The sequence below is a fragment of the Octodon degus genome, unplaced genomic scaffold (assembly GCF_000260255.1).
Source record: "Octodon degus isolate 3935 unplaced genomic scaffold, OctDeg1.0 scaffold00035, whole genome shotgun sequence".
NCBI lineage: Eukaryota > Metazoa > Chordata > Mammalia > Rodentia > Octodontidae > Octodon > Octodon degus.
Window position 1 is genome coordinate 16,010,476 of NW_004524611.1, and position 15,413 is coordinate 16,025,888.

The window sequence follows — 15,413 nt, forward strand, 5'->3', positions numbered from 1 at the left end:
AAAAAAAAAAAAAAAAAAAAAGCACTGGAACAAGAGGCACACAGGACCTGTGATGAAAGGCCTCCCTCCCCATTCCCTGCAGCAGCCCCGAAGAAGATTTTGCAGGAAACATCTGTAAGTCACTGCTTTAGGCCACGACATACCTGTGAGGAGCAGCAGGGCCCGCTGGGTCTCCTGCCCCAGCAGCGAAATCTGCTTGAAGCTCATGGAGTGGTGGAAGGTCATCTTGAAGACCCGCTGCCCACTGGACTGCAGGTAGACCTCCACGCAGTCACAGACCTGGCTGCCTGTGGTGCCTGACATACCCGACTGCTCCCGAGTGGCCAAGACATAGAGGTATTTACGGTAAACCGCGTCACATCTTGGGTCAGAGGCAAACTGTGGAGGAAAACAAGATGTCTAGGATTCTTGGCTTCAGAATGGGAAGAGAGTGGATGGGAGGTGAAATACTGGGGCCCAGGGTAAGTGGGGAGATGTTCTGAGAAGATCACTTCATGACTGGGGTCAGGGTCCTATAACTCACATCCTTGGCTCCACGACACAAAACGACATAGCGGCATGCCCGCTTCCACTGGATCTGGCCAAGGGTGGAGGAGACCAGAGCATTTTTGAGGAAGAAGAGGGTCCCCAAGTAGTCGAGGATGAAGATGTGGTCCTTGGTGGGCAAGAAACGGCGGTAGCCATGAGCTAGCAGGGGGGCTACACTCTTGCTGAGGCATCGGCGGCGACCTCCAAATGCCTGAAAATACAGGCCCTTCGTGTCTGGAGAAGAGAAGGAGATGGAAGATTCAGGGGCTGGGGCTGACATATAGGAGAATGGGTCAGAGATAGAGCCAACTAAATTTCTCAGACACTGTGCTGTTTAATTTTTCCTACCCCAGGCCTGGGAAATGGAGCCCTTCCCAAGGCAGTGTGAAAAGCCCAGGTCAGACCCCAGTCTGTACCTCCTCAGTCCTGGGCCACACTGTGCAGTGAAAGGAGCACCTCTTTGGTCCAACTTTACATCAAAGACCAGAAGGAAAGATAAGAATAAACATATAGAAAGCAGGCTGGGGGCTGGTGAGATGGCTCAGTGGTCTAAAGCACCTACTTAGAACAAGCTAAGCAAAGCACAGGGACCCTGGTTCAATCCCCCAGCACCCTGGTGGGCTGAGCTGGCCACACACTAAATAAAAAAATAAATATTAAAAAAAAAAAAAAAAAAGAAAGCAGCCTGAAAGTGGAGCTGCTTTCTGGGCCCATCTTCTGCCCTAATCTGGGTATGATAGCAGCATACAGCACTTGTCACCCACTGCTATAAATAGGGAGTTGCTGTTGGCATCTAGTGGGTAGATGCCAGAGACCATGCTAGCATAACAGAATGCTCAAGACAGACCCCAACAAAAAGAACAACTTCACCCACAATGTCACCCACAATGTCTGTGGTGAGAAGGTTCAGCAACCCTGGTTTAGAGGAAGGAAGAATCCAGCCTTGGTGAGGAGGAGATGCCTGAAGGTGGGATGTGGAAGAGCTGGTGTTCCCGGGGACACTTGGGTGGGACTTCTATCAGAGTGTGGCCCTAGGGTCTCAGAGGAACTACTTCCTAGAGTCTGAATCAGACAAATTGCCAAGCAAAGCAAAGGGCCTGCGAAGTACACTGGGAGCGCAGAAGTTATCAGGCTAATTTACAGAGCAGGACTCCCAGAATAATCAAGGACAGAGACAAGGAGAGAGGACACTGGGGAAGGCATACAGTTCAAAACAGCTGCTCTCTTCCAGGGCCGGACTCCAGAACCCTGCTCACGGAGGTGTGGACTGAACCTGCGGCAGATGTGTCTCCACACGCCCTCAGTGTCACACACTTCATGGAAGTAGCGGCATGTCTGGCCTAGTGCGATTGCATCTCTTACTGGGAGGAATGAGATGATATGCTCCACCTGGGGGCGAGGGAGGAAGTGGGTCTTTTGCAGCCCTGTAGCAGGTCTTGCATCCTGCATTCTCAAGACTGCCCCTGCTCCCTGAGACTCACCAGCTCTGGGGGGAACAACTGAACAGAAATACAGCTCCCTCTCTCCTTCTTCTCTTCAACTGCGTTGTCTGGGCCACAAGAAGGACAGCTCCGCTTTACCTACCAGAGAAGGGAACATGGGAATTCTGTGAGGGTTGCACCTTTTTTCCACCTTGATCTCAACCTCTTTCTTTTTCTTTCTTTTTGAGGCAGGGTCCCACTATGTAGTGCAGGCTGGCTTTGAACTCACTATGTAGCTCAGGCTGGCCTGGAATGCATGGCTAACCTCCTGCCTCAGCCTCCAAGTGCTGAGATTATGGAAATGCACCACCACGCCCAGCTCTATCAACCTGTCTTGCATGAACTCCTGTTTTGGGACTCTACTGATTTTCCCTCTGTGTCCTCAAATCCACCCATCTGTCTCCCGGGTCCTTGGTTGCCCCTCCCTGCCTGCTTTGCTCTCATCCTCACCCCACCCTCACCCGATGCCCCTCCTCCCGGCTGCTCAGCCTAGTCAATTTTTGCAGCTTCTGTCTCTGGCTTCTCCTCACCATCCTGACTGTCCCCTCCCTGCTCCTGCCCTCATCTCTTTGGGCCCTGTCCCCAACTGCCTTGCCCACACCATGTGTCCTGTCTGAGCCTGGGGGACCTCTTGGGCCCCTCCCTCATGGAGTTCAGGCCAAACAAACCTCTCTGTGACCTCACTGTGCAGCCACTGTGACCTATTCTCCTGAATATGATCTGGGACCTGGCTGATGGGTTTTAGTTCATGCCTAGCTGGGTGGCTCATGGGACATGCACAACCCTGGAGAGATAAAGTATAAACTCTTGAGAGATGAGGCCTTGACTTGCAAGGGGTAGATTTTCTCTCTTGAGGCCCTTTGAGCACCAGTGCTGTAGAGAACCTGGTGACTCCTATGCATCTCAGCAAGCCAGGACCTCCAGGGATTTGTAGCTCAAGACTACAAACTTAGAAAAGAAGAAAGAAAAAAAAAAAAAGGACAGTTTGACAGGTGCAGAGAGATGAGGGGACCCTGCTTTGATCACCTGGCCCACATAGGAACCCAGCAACTCAGCACAACTACAGTCCTATGATAATGCATCCCAAAGCAGCTGCTTTCCAAGGGCCCAGCAACATCGCTGTGTGTGCGAAGGACGAACTAGTAAAGTGGGAGAACAGGAAGAATTTGCTCTGAAAGCTGAGGACACATAGAAGGAGCCCAGGTGGGCTCTGAAGAGGGCAGAAGGTCTACACTTTCAAGGAGTAGTGGCTCAAAGGAATCCAGTCCTGGTAGACACCCAGCTGGCCCTCAATGGAGGACAGATCCACACTGACTGCTCTAGCCAACAGTGTGCACCACCCACTCAGATTTCTTTATTTATGCAGCTTGCAAACAGCTGCTTTGGAATACCTGAGGAATTTTATTTTTTAAAATTTTTTTGTGGTACTGGGAATTGAATTTAGGACCTTAGTTAGGCTTGCCAGGCAGGCACTTATGCCCTTGAGCTATCTCCCTAGTCCTTTAATATGTTAATAAGTGCTTGTGCATAAACACGTTTGTTTGGGATATCACTTAGGAGAAAGCTGACTTGTTATTGGTGGTCGGCAACTAGCAGCATACAAAGTGGGCCCTATTAGTCTTATTTCCTTATAAAGAATGTGAAGATCTCCAAGTGGAAGAAAGAACAATTTCCACCTCCTTCGGATGTGTCCCTTCTTTTTATTATTTACTTTTTGGGTTTTTTGAGACATGGTCTAAGTAGTGAAGGCTGGCCTTGAACTCGCTCATGTAGCTCAAGCAGACCGTCCTCCTGCCTCAGGCTCCCCGAGTGCTGGGATGACAGATGTGTGCCTCCATCACGCCGGCTGGGACCAGGATTCGAACGCAAGCTGTCAGGACCTGGCTGTAACTAATTTATCAGCCAGTTTACGAAGTTCTTTTATTTATTGTGGAACCGGGGATTGAACTCAGGACCCTGAGCTTGCCAGGCAAGCGCTTATTCTACTGAGCTATCTCCTCGGTCCCACGAAGTTCTTTTAAAATAGCTGGTGATGCCGGGAAGCGTGGCAACTCCCTCTCGATTCTCTGGACGGCTATAGGCTGTGGGATGCTCCCGCCCCACGTCCCAGGGGTCCCAAGACCCTTGCAGCCTCTGCAGCCGGAAATGGCCCAGGCAGCCCTTTCGGTTCCAACTACTACCCGCGCGCTGGCCTCGGGCTGCCCTCGGCCTCTCTCACGCCCTAGACGCTGGCTAGCTCCCTAACACGTCCGGTTCACACGCGTTACTCCAGCCTCTGGACTGCAATTCCGGCGCGCCGCACTCTCTCTACCTCAGTCTGAAAAGTTCTAGCTCCTTCGCCTCCTTAGCAAAGGGATCGCCTTCTTGCCCATGCTATTGGTAGGTAGAGCCGTCCTTCCGGGCCAGATTCCCTCTGAAGGCTCTAATTGGTCTTCTTCACGGTATCTGGTTTGCGATTGGTCTTCGTCGGAAAAGGAGGAGGTGCTGCGGATTGCAGTCTATGGGTCTCTAGCCCTATACTAGTTAAGCGCCAGCGCTCCGGGTAGGACCTGATTGGCTCCATCTCTAGCCCTAGGAATTGTGATTGGACGAGGCTGCGCGGGGCGGGCTGACCACAAGCGGCGGCCGTTGGCGAGCGCTCCATTCTTCCTCCCTCCCTTCCTTCGCCAGTCTCCAGGAGCCTAGGCTCCACCTTCTCGGGGGATTCTGATTAGCCGCTTCCTAGGCATCTCCCGATCGCGATTGGTTCTTCGGGTTCCTGACCCCGCTTCCTTCCCCTGGAGGCGACTACGGCGGCTCCGAGGAGGGGGAGGGGAAAGGAGGGACGGCCGGTCCCGTCAGTCAGGCAGCGGGAGCCGCCGGGAGCGGATGGCGGCGGTTGTAGCGGCGCCACTCGCCGCCGGGGGAGAGGAGACGGCGACTACGACCTCAGTGCCAGGGTCTCCGGGTCTGCCTGGGAGCCGTAGTGCAGAGCGAGCCCTAGAGGAAGCCGTGGCCACCGGGACACTGAACTTGTCTAACCGGCGCTTGAAGCACTTCCCCAGGGGTGCGGCCCGCAGCTACGACCTGTCAGATATCACTCAGGCTGGTGAGTACCTCGAACTAGGGCTAGACTCTTATTTACATATAGCCCCGCCCACCTGCGCCTGACCCGCCCCTTCACCTAGCTGCGGGATAGCTCGCCCCTCCCGACTGGCGTAAGATTGCGACCACCCTCTTCCCGCTGTAAGAAGTCCAGAGCTACGAGCGCTCTTCTGGCTTCACAGAACGCCCAGCGTCTCTGAGTGAACGTTGTGAGACCCCTCCCGTCTTTATTTGCTTGTTGCGCACCTGCACTGTGGTCCCGCCCCTCACCTGGTTGGCTCATTTGCATGACCTCTTCTACCTCAGGATCATTTCTTAAAGCAGCCTCTGAGCTTTTCTGACCACTCCTTTCTCTCCTTGCTCCTCGACTCCGACTCCTTTGCGTTCCACCGAGATCCGAGCTGCCCCAGGCACCTCTTTCCCATAGATTGTTTGTAACAACGGGATGATTCTTCTGGGCTGTTTGCCATGGTCCCGCCCCCTTATGTCCCGGGCCTCCACTCTTCACCCTATGGGAAACCCGCAAATCTTTTACCTCCTCTAAGTTCTTCCACCCGTCATTCCTGACCTCCTTATCTGGGACTCTTCTTCCTTCGCCTGGGGAGTCACTGGAATTTTTGACCTCAAAAGGATCCTAGAATACCTATATCGGTTTTTGCTTTCCCTGGGAGAGAGACTTGAGGCAGTTGCCTAAAGGAAGGAAACACCTCCTAGCTGAGAGTGCTGACGTCCCTGGAGACTTTCTTTCTCCTCCCCACCCGAAGGAGCCCTCTAATCATGCTCCCTCCACCCTGGTATCTGCTGTGACCTGTAAGTTAGGCCTCAGCTGCTCAGGAGGAAGCCTGAGACCTTGGGCTGCCAGCTGAGAGCTGGGAATCAGGAGGGGAGAAGACTGTATTCCCAAAGCCCATAGGTAGGCGGGTCTCTTAGGAGGATTGGGACGGGCTGAGTACAAGAGTGCGCTACCTCCCAGGCAGGTGCCTTCCCCCACCTGCACATGCCAGACCAGCCAGGCACACTCTTCCCCTTCTTGTTCTGGGAGAACCATTTTAAACCTCTTCTCTTGCCCTCTGTGCAGCGAGTAAGTTTAAAGGGAAGAGCCCCACAAAGAAGCCCCATGTATCCCTCTTACATGCCCCCCATCCCCTAAGCTTCAGATTGACCTCAGCAGCTGTGTGACACTTGCCGTCTGTTCTCTTTCTCCTCCCCCTTGTTTTTGACAAAGACCAAATGTTATTCTTTACTTCCTTAGGGCTCTGTCTCAGTGAGTGGACTCTTGGGGAAAGCTACCAAGAACTGCCAGCCCCTCCCAGCTCCTGTCCCCTTCCTAGCCTCCTCCCCCAGCATTCCGGCTCAGGGTGCAGCCAGGCCTCCTGTAAGTTCCCTTGTGTGGTGTGGTGGGAAAAAACCCCAGCTTCCCAAGAAGCCCTCCTTGCCCTCCTCAGTCCTGTCAGGGCCCAGGTCCTAGGTGAGGTGAGTTGTATCTTTTCTACATCTCTTCCTCTGCACGCTGTCCCTAAGCTGAGTGCTCCCAGCCTGGAGTGGAAAGGGGAAGTGACAAAAACCCAGAGTTGCCCATACCCTGCCCTATATGCCTTCCTTGTCCTTGAAAATGCTCTGCTGTTGAATCGTTCTGAACCCCTCCTCACGCTTTCTAAGCTCTTTGTGCATGTTTTTCTTCCCAGCACGTCCTATGCTTAGACTCTTGGAACCCTTGGACTCTGTTCCTCAGGTACCATAATAGGCAGAGTCTGGGGGAGGGGCCGCTGTAGCAAAGGAGAAGTGTAGTTCATTCTCACAGACCACATCCTGTGCCCCTGGCCCTGCCTCCTTCAGCTTGGGCTCCCTTCCGCTCCTAGCTTTTGACCTGACACCCACTGCTTACCCTCAGAACTTGGTCTCCACCCCTTCATCCACATGTGCATGCAGATACATTGGTGGGTGCAGAGGAAGCAGACAGGTGTTGGGCATGGGTGGGAGGGCCAGATGCAGTCCTCCCACCCTATCCGGAATGGCCTTCTCCCATGCCAGGTGTTCTGTGTACCAGGGCTGGGGCAGAGAAGAGAGCAGTTCCTGGGCTCTTGGTGTGTCATCAGTCCCAGCAAACATAGAGCCTACCAGAGACAACCTGATGGATTGTTTCTACTTCATTTGCTGGGGGTTTATGTCGAGCTTCCTCTCCCTTTAGCCTTTGCTCTCCCAGCAGCCAAAGGAGAGCCCTGAGAGGAGCTCACTGAGGTCTGTTGCTTGGGACTTCCCCAGCAGGGCTGAGTCCCTCCCCGTGCAAGCCGGCTGAGCAAACAAACAGGTTTCTAGAGGTCTGTGTGGTCAACCTCCTGGCTCTGCTGGAAGGAGCCACTACCTGAGATGGGTGGGAGGGATGACTTCTTCCCTCCTTTCTCTGCCTCCACCCCTGTGGAGAACTCTTAGGTCAGGAAGCAAAAGAACACTGATGGGCTGAAGAGGGTGGGAAGGAGGCCAGAGGACCCAGGGTAGACAGCACTCAAGGATTTGGCTCCTGCATCTAGCTCAGCCTTTTGCCTTTCCCTCCTTGGAAATCTGGACTTTCATAGCCTCTTGGTCTTCAGGGCTGGTAAGAAACTGTTACCCAGCGTCCAGGGCCTTAGTTATTCATCTCTAGAGCCAGACTCCTGGCTCTATCTATAGTGACTTTGATTTCTCCCTGTGTTGAAAACAGACTGTGGTTGGGAGGAAGGGCTCTCGGAAGGGCTCTCTTGTTTTGTGAGTTATGTTTTCACTGTGTAGCTCAGGCTGGCCATGAATTCATTGTTTGGCCTAGACTGGCCTCGAACTCACAGCAGTCCTCTTGCCTCTGCCTTCCATGTGCTGTGATTACAGGCTTTTGCCACCATTCCTGGCTGAAGTGTTCTCTTGTCCCTAGGAGTTTCCATACTATGTTCTCTTTGAGCCTCCCATTCTATAACCTTATTCTTTTCTTTCCATGGGGGGTGGGGGGGGATTGAACCCAGGACTTTCACATGACCTACATCCTTAGTCCTTTTATTTTTTATTTTGAGGCAGAGCCTCAATAAGTTACTAAAGTACATAGACTGGGCCCCAATTTGATTCTCCTGCCTCAGCTTCCCCAAAGAGTAGTTGGGAGGAAGGGCTCTCTTGTTTTGTGAGTTAGGTTTTCACTGTGTAGCTCAGGCTGGCCATGAATTCACTGTTTGGCCTAGGCCTGCACCGTTACACACAGTTCCTTTTTGGAGGGGTTGGGGGAGGGCTGGGCCTTGGGCACGCTAAGGATGTGGTCTGCCCTGAGCATGTGCTTAACATGCACCGACACCACCCTCCATGGCTGTTCTCTTTTGAATGAATCTCTTTCCTGTGACATCTTGCCTTCTGGTTCTCCTGGCATCTCAGAATCCAGGGAAGCATAGAGTTATCCACATTTCTAGGACAGTACATGGAGTGTCTCTGCCACCTTCCCGCATATCTGGGCTTCTCTGGCCTGGTGATCTTAAGGCCATTGCCTCCCTGGTCATGCTTAAAATACTACGTGCTCCATTTTGCAGAAGGCTTTGCTATCTATGTAGGAAGGAAGCTCAGATTATATGCTTGACTTTTTCTTTTTTCTTTTTTTCTGTAATACTAGTAGTTGAACCTGAGGCCTTTGCATTAAGTGACACCCATCTGTTTTGTTTTTTATTTTGAGACAGGGTCTTGATAAATCACTAATTTGCCCAGGCTGGGCTTCCATTTGTGATCCTCTTGCTTCAGCGTCCCAGAGTGCTGGCTGAGATTATAGGTGTGCATCACCTGCCCAGCTTGGACTCAGTTATTTAGGGTTGTGAGGAGCAGGGAGCTGGGCTGCTGGCTCAGGAGACATTAAGGGCCCCCTGTGCAGATTTGGGCCTTTCCACAGCTTCCCCCGACACTTGCTTCCCCTAGACCTGTCCCGGAACCGGTTTCCCGAGGTGCCTGAGGCAGCCTGCCAGCTGGTGTCCCTGGAGGGCCTGAGCCTCTACCACAACTGCCTGAGATGCCTGAACCCAGCCTTGGGGAATCTCACGGCCCTAACTTACCTCAACCTCAGGTAGGATGGGGCTTGTCTGTATTGCTGCTTGAGCAAGCAGTGCGTAGCACTCTGAGTGCCCTTCGCATCCCTGAGAGGAGGGAAAGGCCGAGATCTGTGCCTGGGGAGTGAGCCTGCTGCCTTTCTCCCTTCCACAGCCGAAACCAGCTGTCATCGCTGCCACCTTACATTTGCCAGCTGCCCCTGCGAGTGCTTATTGTCAGCAACAACAAGCTGGGAGCCTTGCCTCCTGACATCAGCACTTTGGGAAGCCTGCGACAGCTTGTGAGGATGGGGAGCAAGGCCCAAGGAGGGACTGCTGAGCCAGGGATCTGGGACTTCTTAGTGGGGAAAGCCAGGAAAAGTCAGAAAGTCCCTTAGGGAAAGGCTTGGACTACAGGCAAAGTAGCCAGAGACAGACAGGAGGGGAAGTTTCTGTTGGTCCTGGTCTTACAGCTTCTTCCCTGCTGCTTTCTGGATTGCAGGATGTGAGCAGCAACGAGTTACAGTCCCTCCCCATGGAGCTGTGTGGCCTCCGTTCCCTGCGGGATCTCAATGTTCGGAGGAACCAGCTCAGCACCCTGCCTGATGGTAAGAGGACAACTGGAGGGTGGGGCATGCATGCTTGAAGCTTTTATCTACTCAGGCTGCTGGAACAAAGGCGCCATAGAAAGAGTGGCTTATCACCAACAGTTCTAGAAGCTGGGAGGCCAGGCTCGAGGTGTCAGTGTGGTGAGGTTCTTTCTAGGGAGGGTCTTCCTCCAGACTGCAGACGGCCCACTTCTCAGTGTGTCCTTATATGGTGGAAAGCCGAGAGCTCCCTGGGGCCTCTTTTAAAAAGGCACTAATCCCACTCATGGGAACACCACTGTTATAATCTAAATTACCACCTAAAGGCCCCCCTTCCTAATATCACTTCTAGAGCACCGATTCCAACTTTGGGGGAGAAAGCAGGATACAGACATTCAGTCTGAAACAATCCATCTTCCTTTGGAGCAGTTATAGACAAGGAATCTTCAAGATGAGTCATGCCTTAGTTGTGCAGGATTATGCAGTGTTTAACGCCAACTGTGGCTGAATGTGGTGGCCCACACCTGTAATCACAGCATTCTGGGAGGCTGAGGCAGGAGGATTGCAAGTTCAAGCCCAGCCTGGGCAACCTAGGCATTCCACAGGAAACTGTCCCAAACAAGGCCTGGGGATATGAAAGCTCTGGGTTCAGTTCGCAGTAGTGCCACAGCAGGGGTGGAGAGAGCAAATTGTAAATGGTTTTATTTGCTCTTAAGCATAGCAGTCCTCTGAGGCTGGCAAATCACAGGTCACCAGCTGCATTTTATAAACATGGGAATGGTCATAGACAGGAAGTTAGTGGGTGTGCTCCACATAGGATCTCAGTGTTGGAAGGGGCTTCGGAGGTCATCCTTTGTCAAGGATCACAAATACCTGGCTTAGGTGATGCCTTACACCTCCTTGCCAGCTCTCTAAACCCAGGAAGCCCCATTTTAAAGGCTAATTGTGATGCACCAACATTTGATAGCTCTGCTGGCAGGCAGGTGCACCTTCTTGTATTCAACCTGCGCTGTTTTTGTGTGTGTGCTGCCCTGGTTTTAGGTGGGGCCCGGGTAGGTGCAGGTGATGCAAGATCTGGGGTCAACTCTTGAGGGTTTATTGGGGAGAGACAAACTTTCACAGGAACACTGTGAGAACCTAAGGAGCAAGGGAGGAGGCAGGGCTCTGCTTGAGAAGCCCTGGGGAGGACTTGTTGCCCAAAGCTCAGGCGAGCACACGCTGACCTTGGAAGGAGAAATCAGGGTTTCTGCGCTCAGGCAGAGAAACCATTTATCATGTGCAAAGCGTGGGGGTGGGAGAGAGCATGGACCAGAGCGATCCAGTTAGAAAGGCAAGCTAGGGTGAGGCAGGGAGGGCCAGACCGGAGGGTATGAACTTGATTTGAAGAGCAAGAGTCAGGTGGTCAGCATTTTCTCTGCCTTCTGCTCTTTCTGCATCTGCCCTCTTTCTTCCAAGTCAGTAGGTATCTTGGTCTGTTTACTGTTGCTATAACAAAGTGCCTAAGGCTGGGTGGCTTATGTGTCTGAAGGCCAGCAAGTGCAGGCACAAGGCAGAAACATCTGCCAGGCAGCCAGGGAGGGCCTGCTTACTGCAGAGGACATCCCAGGGCAAGGCAGAGTGAGTATGCCAGGCAGGGCTTGCTCTATAATAAAGCCACTCCCCTAACAACCCATTTATCCATTAATGGATTAGTCTGTTCCTCAGGACAGAGCCCCCATGACCCAGTTAGCTCTCACGTGCCCTGCTTGCAGATTTCAGTAGCCTGTGAATTTGGGGATTAAATTTCCAACACAGGAACAGTCATACCAAAGCAATAAGGGTACACATAGGCATTTGATCAGGCTCCTCCCTGGGCCACAAAAAACATTTGATCTAGGCAAAATGCCCTGGGGACACAGAGAAAAAACAATTCTGAGCTGTCTGGAAGGCTGCACCATGGAGGCAATGGTTGAACTGAGCCTGGAAAGATGGAGTGCTGTGTTTACTCCTACCTGAGTGCAGGGGATGGGAAGGCTCAGACGCTGAGGGATGCAGGGTGAGTAGTAAGGTCAGACATGCGAGTGGAAGCCAGATGGGTAAAGCCCTTGCCATGTTGGGCTAGGAGGTAGTTGTTTTATTGTGCATTTAAGCTGAATCAAAGATGCCTTCTGGGGAATGAGCAGAAGCCACCCTTCCTGGGGGCAGCCAGAACCTCACCTGAGGTGTAGGGCATGGCTAGCACAGAGCTCTCTAGGCAGCGCACAACACACCCAACCTCAGTACCCTGGCTGCATGGCGTGGGAAGGTTTTGAGCACTAGGTGTCATGTTTTGGCCTGTGTCTGGTGCTGGTCACTTGAGAATGAGGACCTTGTGTGGCTGGACAGGCGAGGAGCAGGTGGGGGTTCACAGGAGCTCAAGTCCTGTTAGGATTGTGGGGTTGGATATGAGGAGGCAGAGGAGCTGGGAGCTTGTCCTGAGCCAGCAGGGCAGATGCAGCAGAGTGCGAGGAAGGGAGTGCAAGGCTCCGGGGTTCGGCTTGCTCCTGACTTGTCCCTCACCCACCCCCCAGAGCTGGGGGACCTTCCTCTGGTCCGCCTGGATTTCTCCTGTAACCGTGTCTCCCGCATCCCGGTCTCCTTCTGCCGCCTCAGGCACCTGCAGGTCATTCTGCTGGACAGCAACCCCCTGCAAAGCCCACCTGCCCAGGTGAGATGCTGGCTAGGTGCGCCTGGAGACAGGGATCCCTGTAGGCAGGGGTTGGAGGGGACCCTGAAGGCAGCCCAGCAGGACCTGGGAAGCCATTTCCCTCCCCTCACTTCCTAGCTGCCTCCTCACACAGATCTGCCTGAAGGGGAAACTTCATATCTTCAAGTACTTATCAACAGAGGCAGGGCAGCGAGGGGCTGCCCTGGGGGACCTGGCTCCTTCCCGTCCCCCGAGTTTCAGTCCCTGGTAAGTCTCAGAGGGAAGGAAGAAAGCCCTTAACTTAGAGAGACTTTATATTCTTTCTGGCCCAGAGGATCCCCTGGATCCTGGTGGGAGGCTCTGGAGGGCTGCTGCTAGCATGAGTCTGATCAATGTTCTTGGCTGGCCCTAGCCCGGCTGAGGATCTCTTTCCTGGACGTCGATATGATGGCGGGCTGGACTCAGGCTTCCATAGCGTGGACAGTGGCAGCAAAAGGTGGTCTGGAAATGAGGTAAGAGCTGGCCTCCTTTCCATGAGTGATTGGTGGTATCAGCCCTGGGAGAGGACCTCTGTTCTGGGGACCCCTGCCTGGTACCACTGAATCTCAGAGTGATGGGTGGTGGCTGAAGCTCTTTCCTCTCCCCACTGTCCCTGTAAGGGCTGGCTTAGCAACAGACCCTAATCTCAGTCCTTCTCAAGCCCCTGCACGCCTGCGGCCCCTTGAGCCCCCAGCACTTCAGAAAGCCCTCTTCTACCTTCCCACTTTGTCTTTACAGTCAACAGATGAATTTTCAGAGCTGTCATTTCGGATCTCAGAGCTGGCCCGGGAACCTCGGGGGCCCAGAGAACGGAGGGAGGATGGCTCTGGTGAGTGGGAGTGAGGCCAGGGAGGCCAGAGTGGGCAAGGGCTGTGGGTTCCCACCTACGTGCTGACTGCCGTGCCTTGGCCCCTGTAGGGGATGGAGACCCTGAACAGATTGACTTCATTGACAGCCATGTCCCTGGGGAGGACGAGGAGCGAGGTGCAGCTGAGGTGAGGGTTCAGCGATGACCCTCCTCCAAGGAAAAGGGAGCTGGGGGGTCATGTGGAGACCAGGCCTCCTGTCACCCTCTGCTGTCCCTCCTCAGGAGCAGCAGCCTCCTGAATCAAGCCCTGCAGCAGGGGACAGGGAGCGGGGACTCAGCAGCAGGTACTCCAGCCTTAGAGCCCACACCCTGCCTTGCATTGGAAGCCCCTGGCCCCTCTTCTGGCCCTGACCAAGGTGTCCTCCTGTGCATCCTCAGGCGTGAGGAGCCTGCAGGGGAGGAGCGTCGTCGTCCTGATAGCTTGCAGCTGTGGCAGGAGCGGGAGCGGCGGCAACAGCAACAACAACACCAGAGTGGGGCTTTAGGGGCTCCCCGGAAAGACAGGTGCTGGGCCAGGGCTGGCTGAGGCTGCTGCTGGCCAGTGTAGGTGATGCTGCTGGGCTCTTGGGTGGCACCTGCTCATTGGCTGACTGCAGCTGTCCTGTTTGCAGTTTCCTGAAGTTGGGCATCAGGGCCTCCGGGGGCGGAGCCAGCCTATCTACTCAAACGGCCTACAAGTAGGTTCCCTCCTGGCTGCCTGTCCCCAGGGTCTCACCAGCCTTCTAATTCCCCTGTCTCTCCTCAGTGGGGCTCCCAAGCCCAGTACTGCCCTGTTGGGAGCTTCAGGGACGCAGGCAGTCCCCATGCCTGCTGCTTCCTCCCAGGAGTCCCTTCCTGTAGTTGGACCAGGTGAGCAGGGACTTTACGAGGAGGACAGGGGTGTCTGGGACCTGGTGGCCTGAGGAAAGAATGGAACACTGGAGTCTCTCTCACCTGTCTCTACTCTTGGACCCCAGCAATGGCACCTGCTCCCCGACCACATGGCTCCATTCAGAGACCGAACAGCTTCCTCTTCCGCTCCTCCTCTCAGAGTGGCTCAGGTGAGTCTCCTCCCTCCCCACATGACATTTGCTTTGGCCAGCACTGAGGGTTGATGTCACCTCTGGCTTATGGACTGTCTGGGTCTGTGGTCCCTTTGTGTCAAGAACTGCACAAGCAGAGGGGCTGGAGGGTCATGCACTGGCCCCTGGGAGCTGGTGATGAGGTGAACGTATATGGAAATGACCCTGTGCTTTTTTTCCTTGTAGGCCCTTCCTCACCAGACTCTGTCTTGAGACCTCGGCCTGCCACCCAGACTCCAGATGAAAAGGAATTAATGTCTCAACTGCGCCAGGTACGCAGGAGCAGCATTGTGTGGTTGGGCTGGAGTGGGGCGCAGTGTCTCATCACCCACTTTCTACCTTCACCTCCCTGCTGACACCTCTCCCCCAGGTCCTTGAGTCCAGGCTGCAGCGGCCTCTGCCTGAGGACCTGGGTGAGGCTCTGGCCAATGGCGTCATCCTCTGTCAGCTGGCCAACCAGCTCCGGCCCCGCTGCGTGCCCTTCATCCATGTGCCCTCACCTGCTGTGGTCAGTGGGGTGCCGCGGAGGTGGGGAGTGGGGACACTAAGGGCCTTTCCTTTCCCCTCTGTTCATTTCATGTTGTTTTTAACTTTTTACTGGGGATTGAACTCAGGCCCTTGTGCTTGCCAGGAAAGCGCTTATTCTACTGAGCCATTTCCCCAGCCCGTTTTTAACTTTTATTAGTACGATTGCTCTACATAATGGTTGTTCGTCATGGGAAGTTGGGACACATGCATAGCATCTTATTTCTTTACACATCCCCTTCCCCTCCTCTCTTCATTTCTTACACTTAGCCAAAGCTCAGTGCCCTGAAGTCTCGGAAGAATGTGGAGAGTTTCTTAGAAGCCTGTCGAAAAATGGGGGTGCCTGAGGTATGAGGGTTGTTCTGTGCTCTAAAGGGTGGTGATGGCCCGGGACTCCCTGAGCACTTTGCATGGGTGGCAGGGCTCTATTCTACAGGGTGTCTGCTACCAGAAGAGGTGGATCTGCACACCCCGCCCGCACGTCTCCTGCCCCGCATGTCTCCTTGCCCCGCACGTCTCCTGCCCCGCACGTCTCCTGCCCCGCACGTCTCCT

At 54.0% G+C, this 15,413-nt stretch overlaps 2 protein-coding genes across 5 annotated transcripts in view; one reads left to right on the forward strand and one right to left on the reverse strand.

The window, feature by feature from the left end:
- Positions 1–2,645, reverse strand: part of Fbxo24 (F-box protein 24) — a 7,977-nt gene extending 5,332 nt beyond the window's left edge. Inside the window, exons 1-5 of one of the 2 annotated variants that reach the window (XM_004630499.2) lie at positions 2,471–2,645; positions 2,010–2,108; positions 1,734–1,917; positions 524–762; positions 144–378 (exon numbers count right to left, since the gene is read on the reverse strand). In XM_004630499.2, the coding sequence (XP_004630556.1) occupies positions 144–378; positions 524–762; positions 1,734–1,917; positions 2,010–2,108; positions 2,471–2,542 (829 nt within the window). In that variant the 5' untranslated portion in view covers positions 2,543–2,645. The remainder of the gene's footprint in view (positions 1–143; positions 379–523; positions 763–1,733; positions 1,918–2,009; positions 2,109–2,470) is intronic. The other variant, XM_023714397.1, reaches the window with a different exon arrangement.
- A 2,051-nt stretch (positions 2,646–4,696) lies between these two features.
- Positions 4,697–15,413, forward strand: part of Lrch4 (leucine rich repeats and calponin homology domain containing 4) — a 12,217-nt gene continuing 1,500 nt past the window's right edge. The window contains exons 1-17 of one of the 3 annotated variants that reach the window (XM_004630503.2): positions 4,697–5,097; positions 9,009–9,153; positions 9,291–9,417; positions 9,618–9,723; positions 12,252–12,388; positions 12,522–12,634; positions 12,780–12,879; positions 13,145–13,235; positions 13,325–13,401; positions 13,497–13,558; positions 13,653–13,778; positions 13,886–13,951; positions 14,020–14,123; positions 14,231–14,314; positions 14,522–14,607; positions 14,706–14,843; positions 15,131–15,208. In XM_004630503.2, coding sequence (XP_004630560.1) covers positions 4,878–5,097; positions 9,009–9,153; positions 9,291–9,417; positions 9,618–9,723; positions 12,252–12,388; positions 12,522–12,634; positions 12,780–12,879; positions 13,145–13,235; positions 13,325–13,401; positions 13,497–13,558; positions 13,653–13,778; positions 13,886–13,951; positions 14,020–14,123; positions 14,231–14,314; positions 14,522–14,607; positions 14,706–14,843; positions 15,131–15,208 — 1,860 coding nt within the window. In that variant the 5' untranslated portion in view covers positions 4,697–4,877. The remainder of the gene's footprint in view (positions 5,098–9,008; positions 9,154–9,290; positions 9,418–9,617; positions 9,724–12,251; positions 12,389–12,521; positions 12,635–12,779; positions 12,880–13,144; positions 13,236–13,324; positions 13,402–13,496; positions 13,559–13,652; positions 13,779–13,885; positions 13,952–14,019; positions 14,124–14,230; positions 14,315–14,521; positions 14,608–14,705; positions 14,844–15,130; positions 15,209–15,413) is intronic. The other 2 variants (XM_004630502.2, XM_023714396.1) reach the window with 2 other exon arrangements.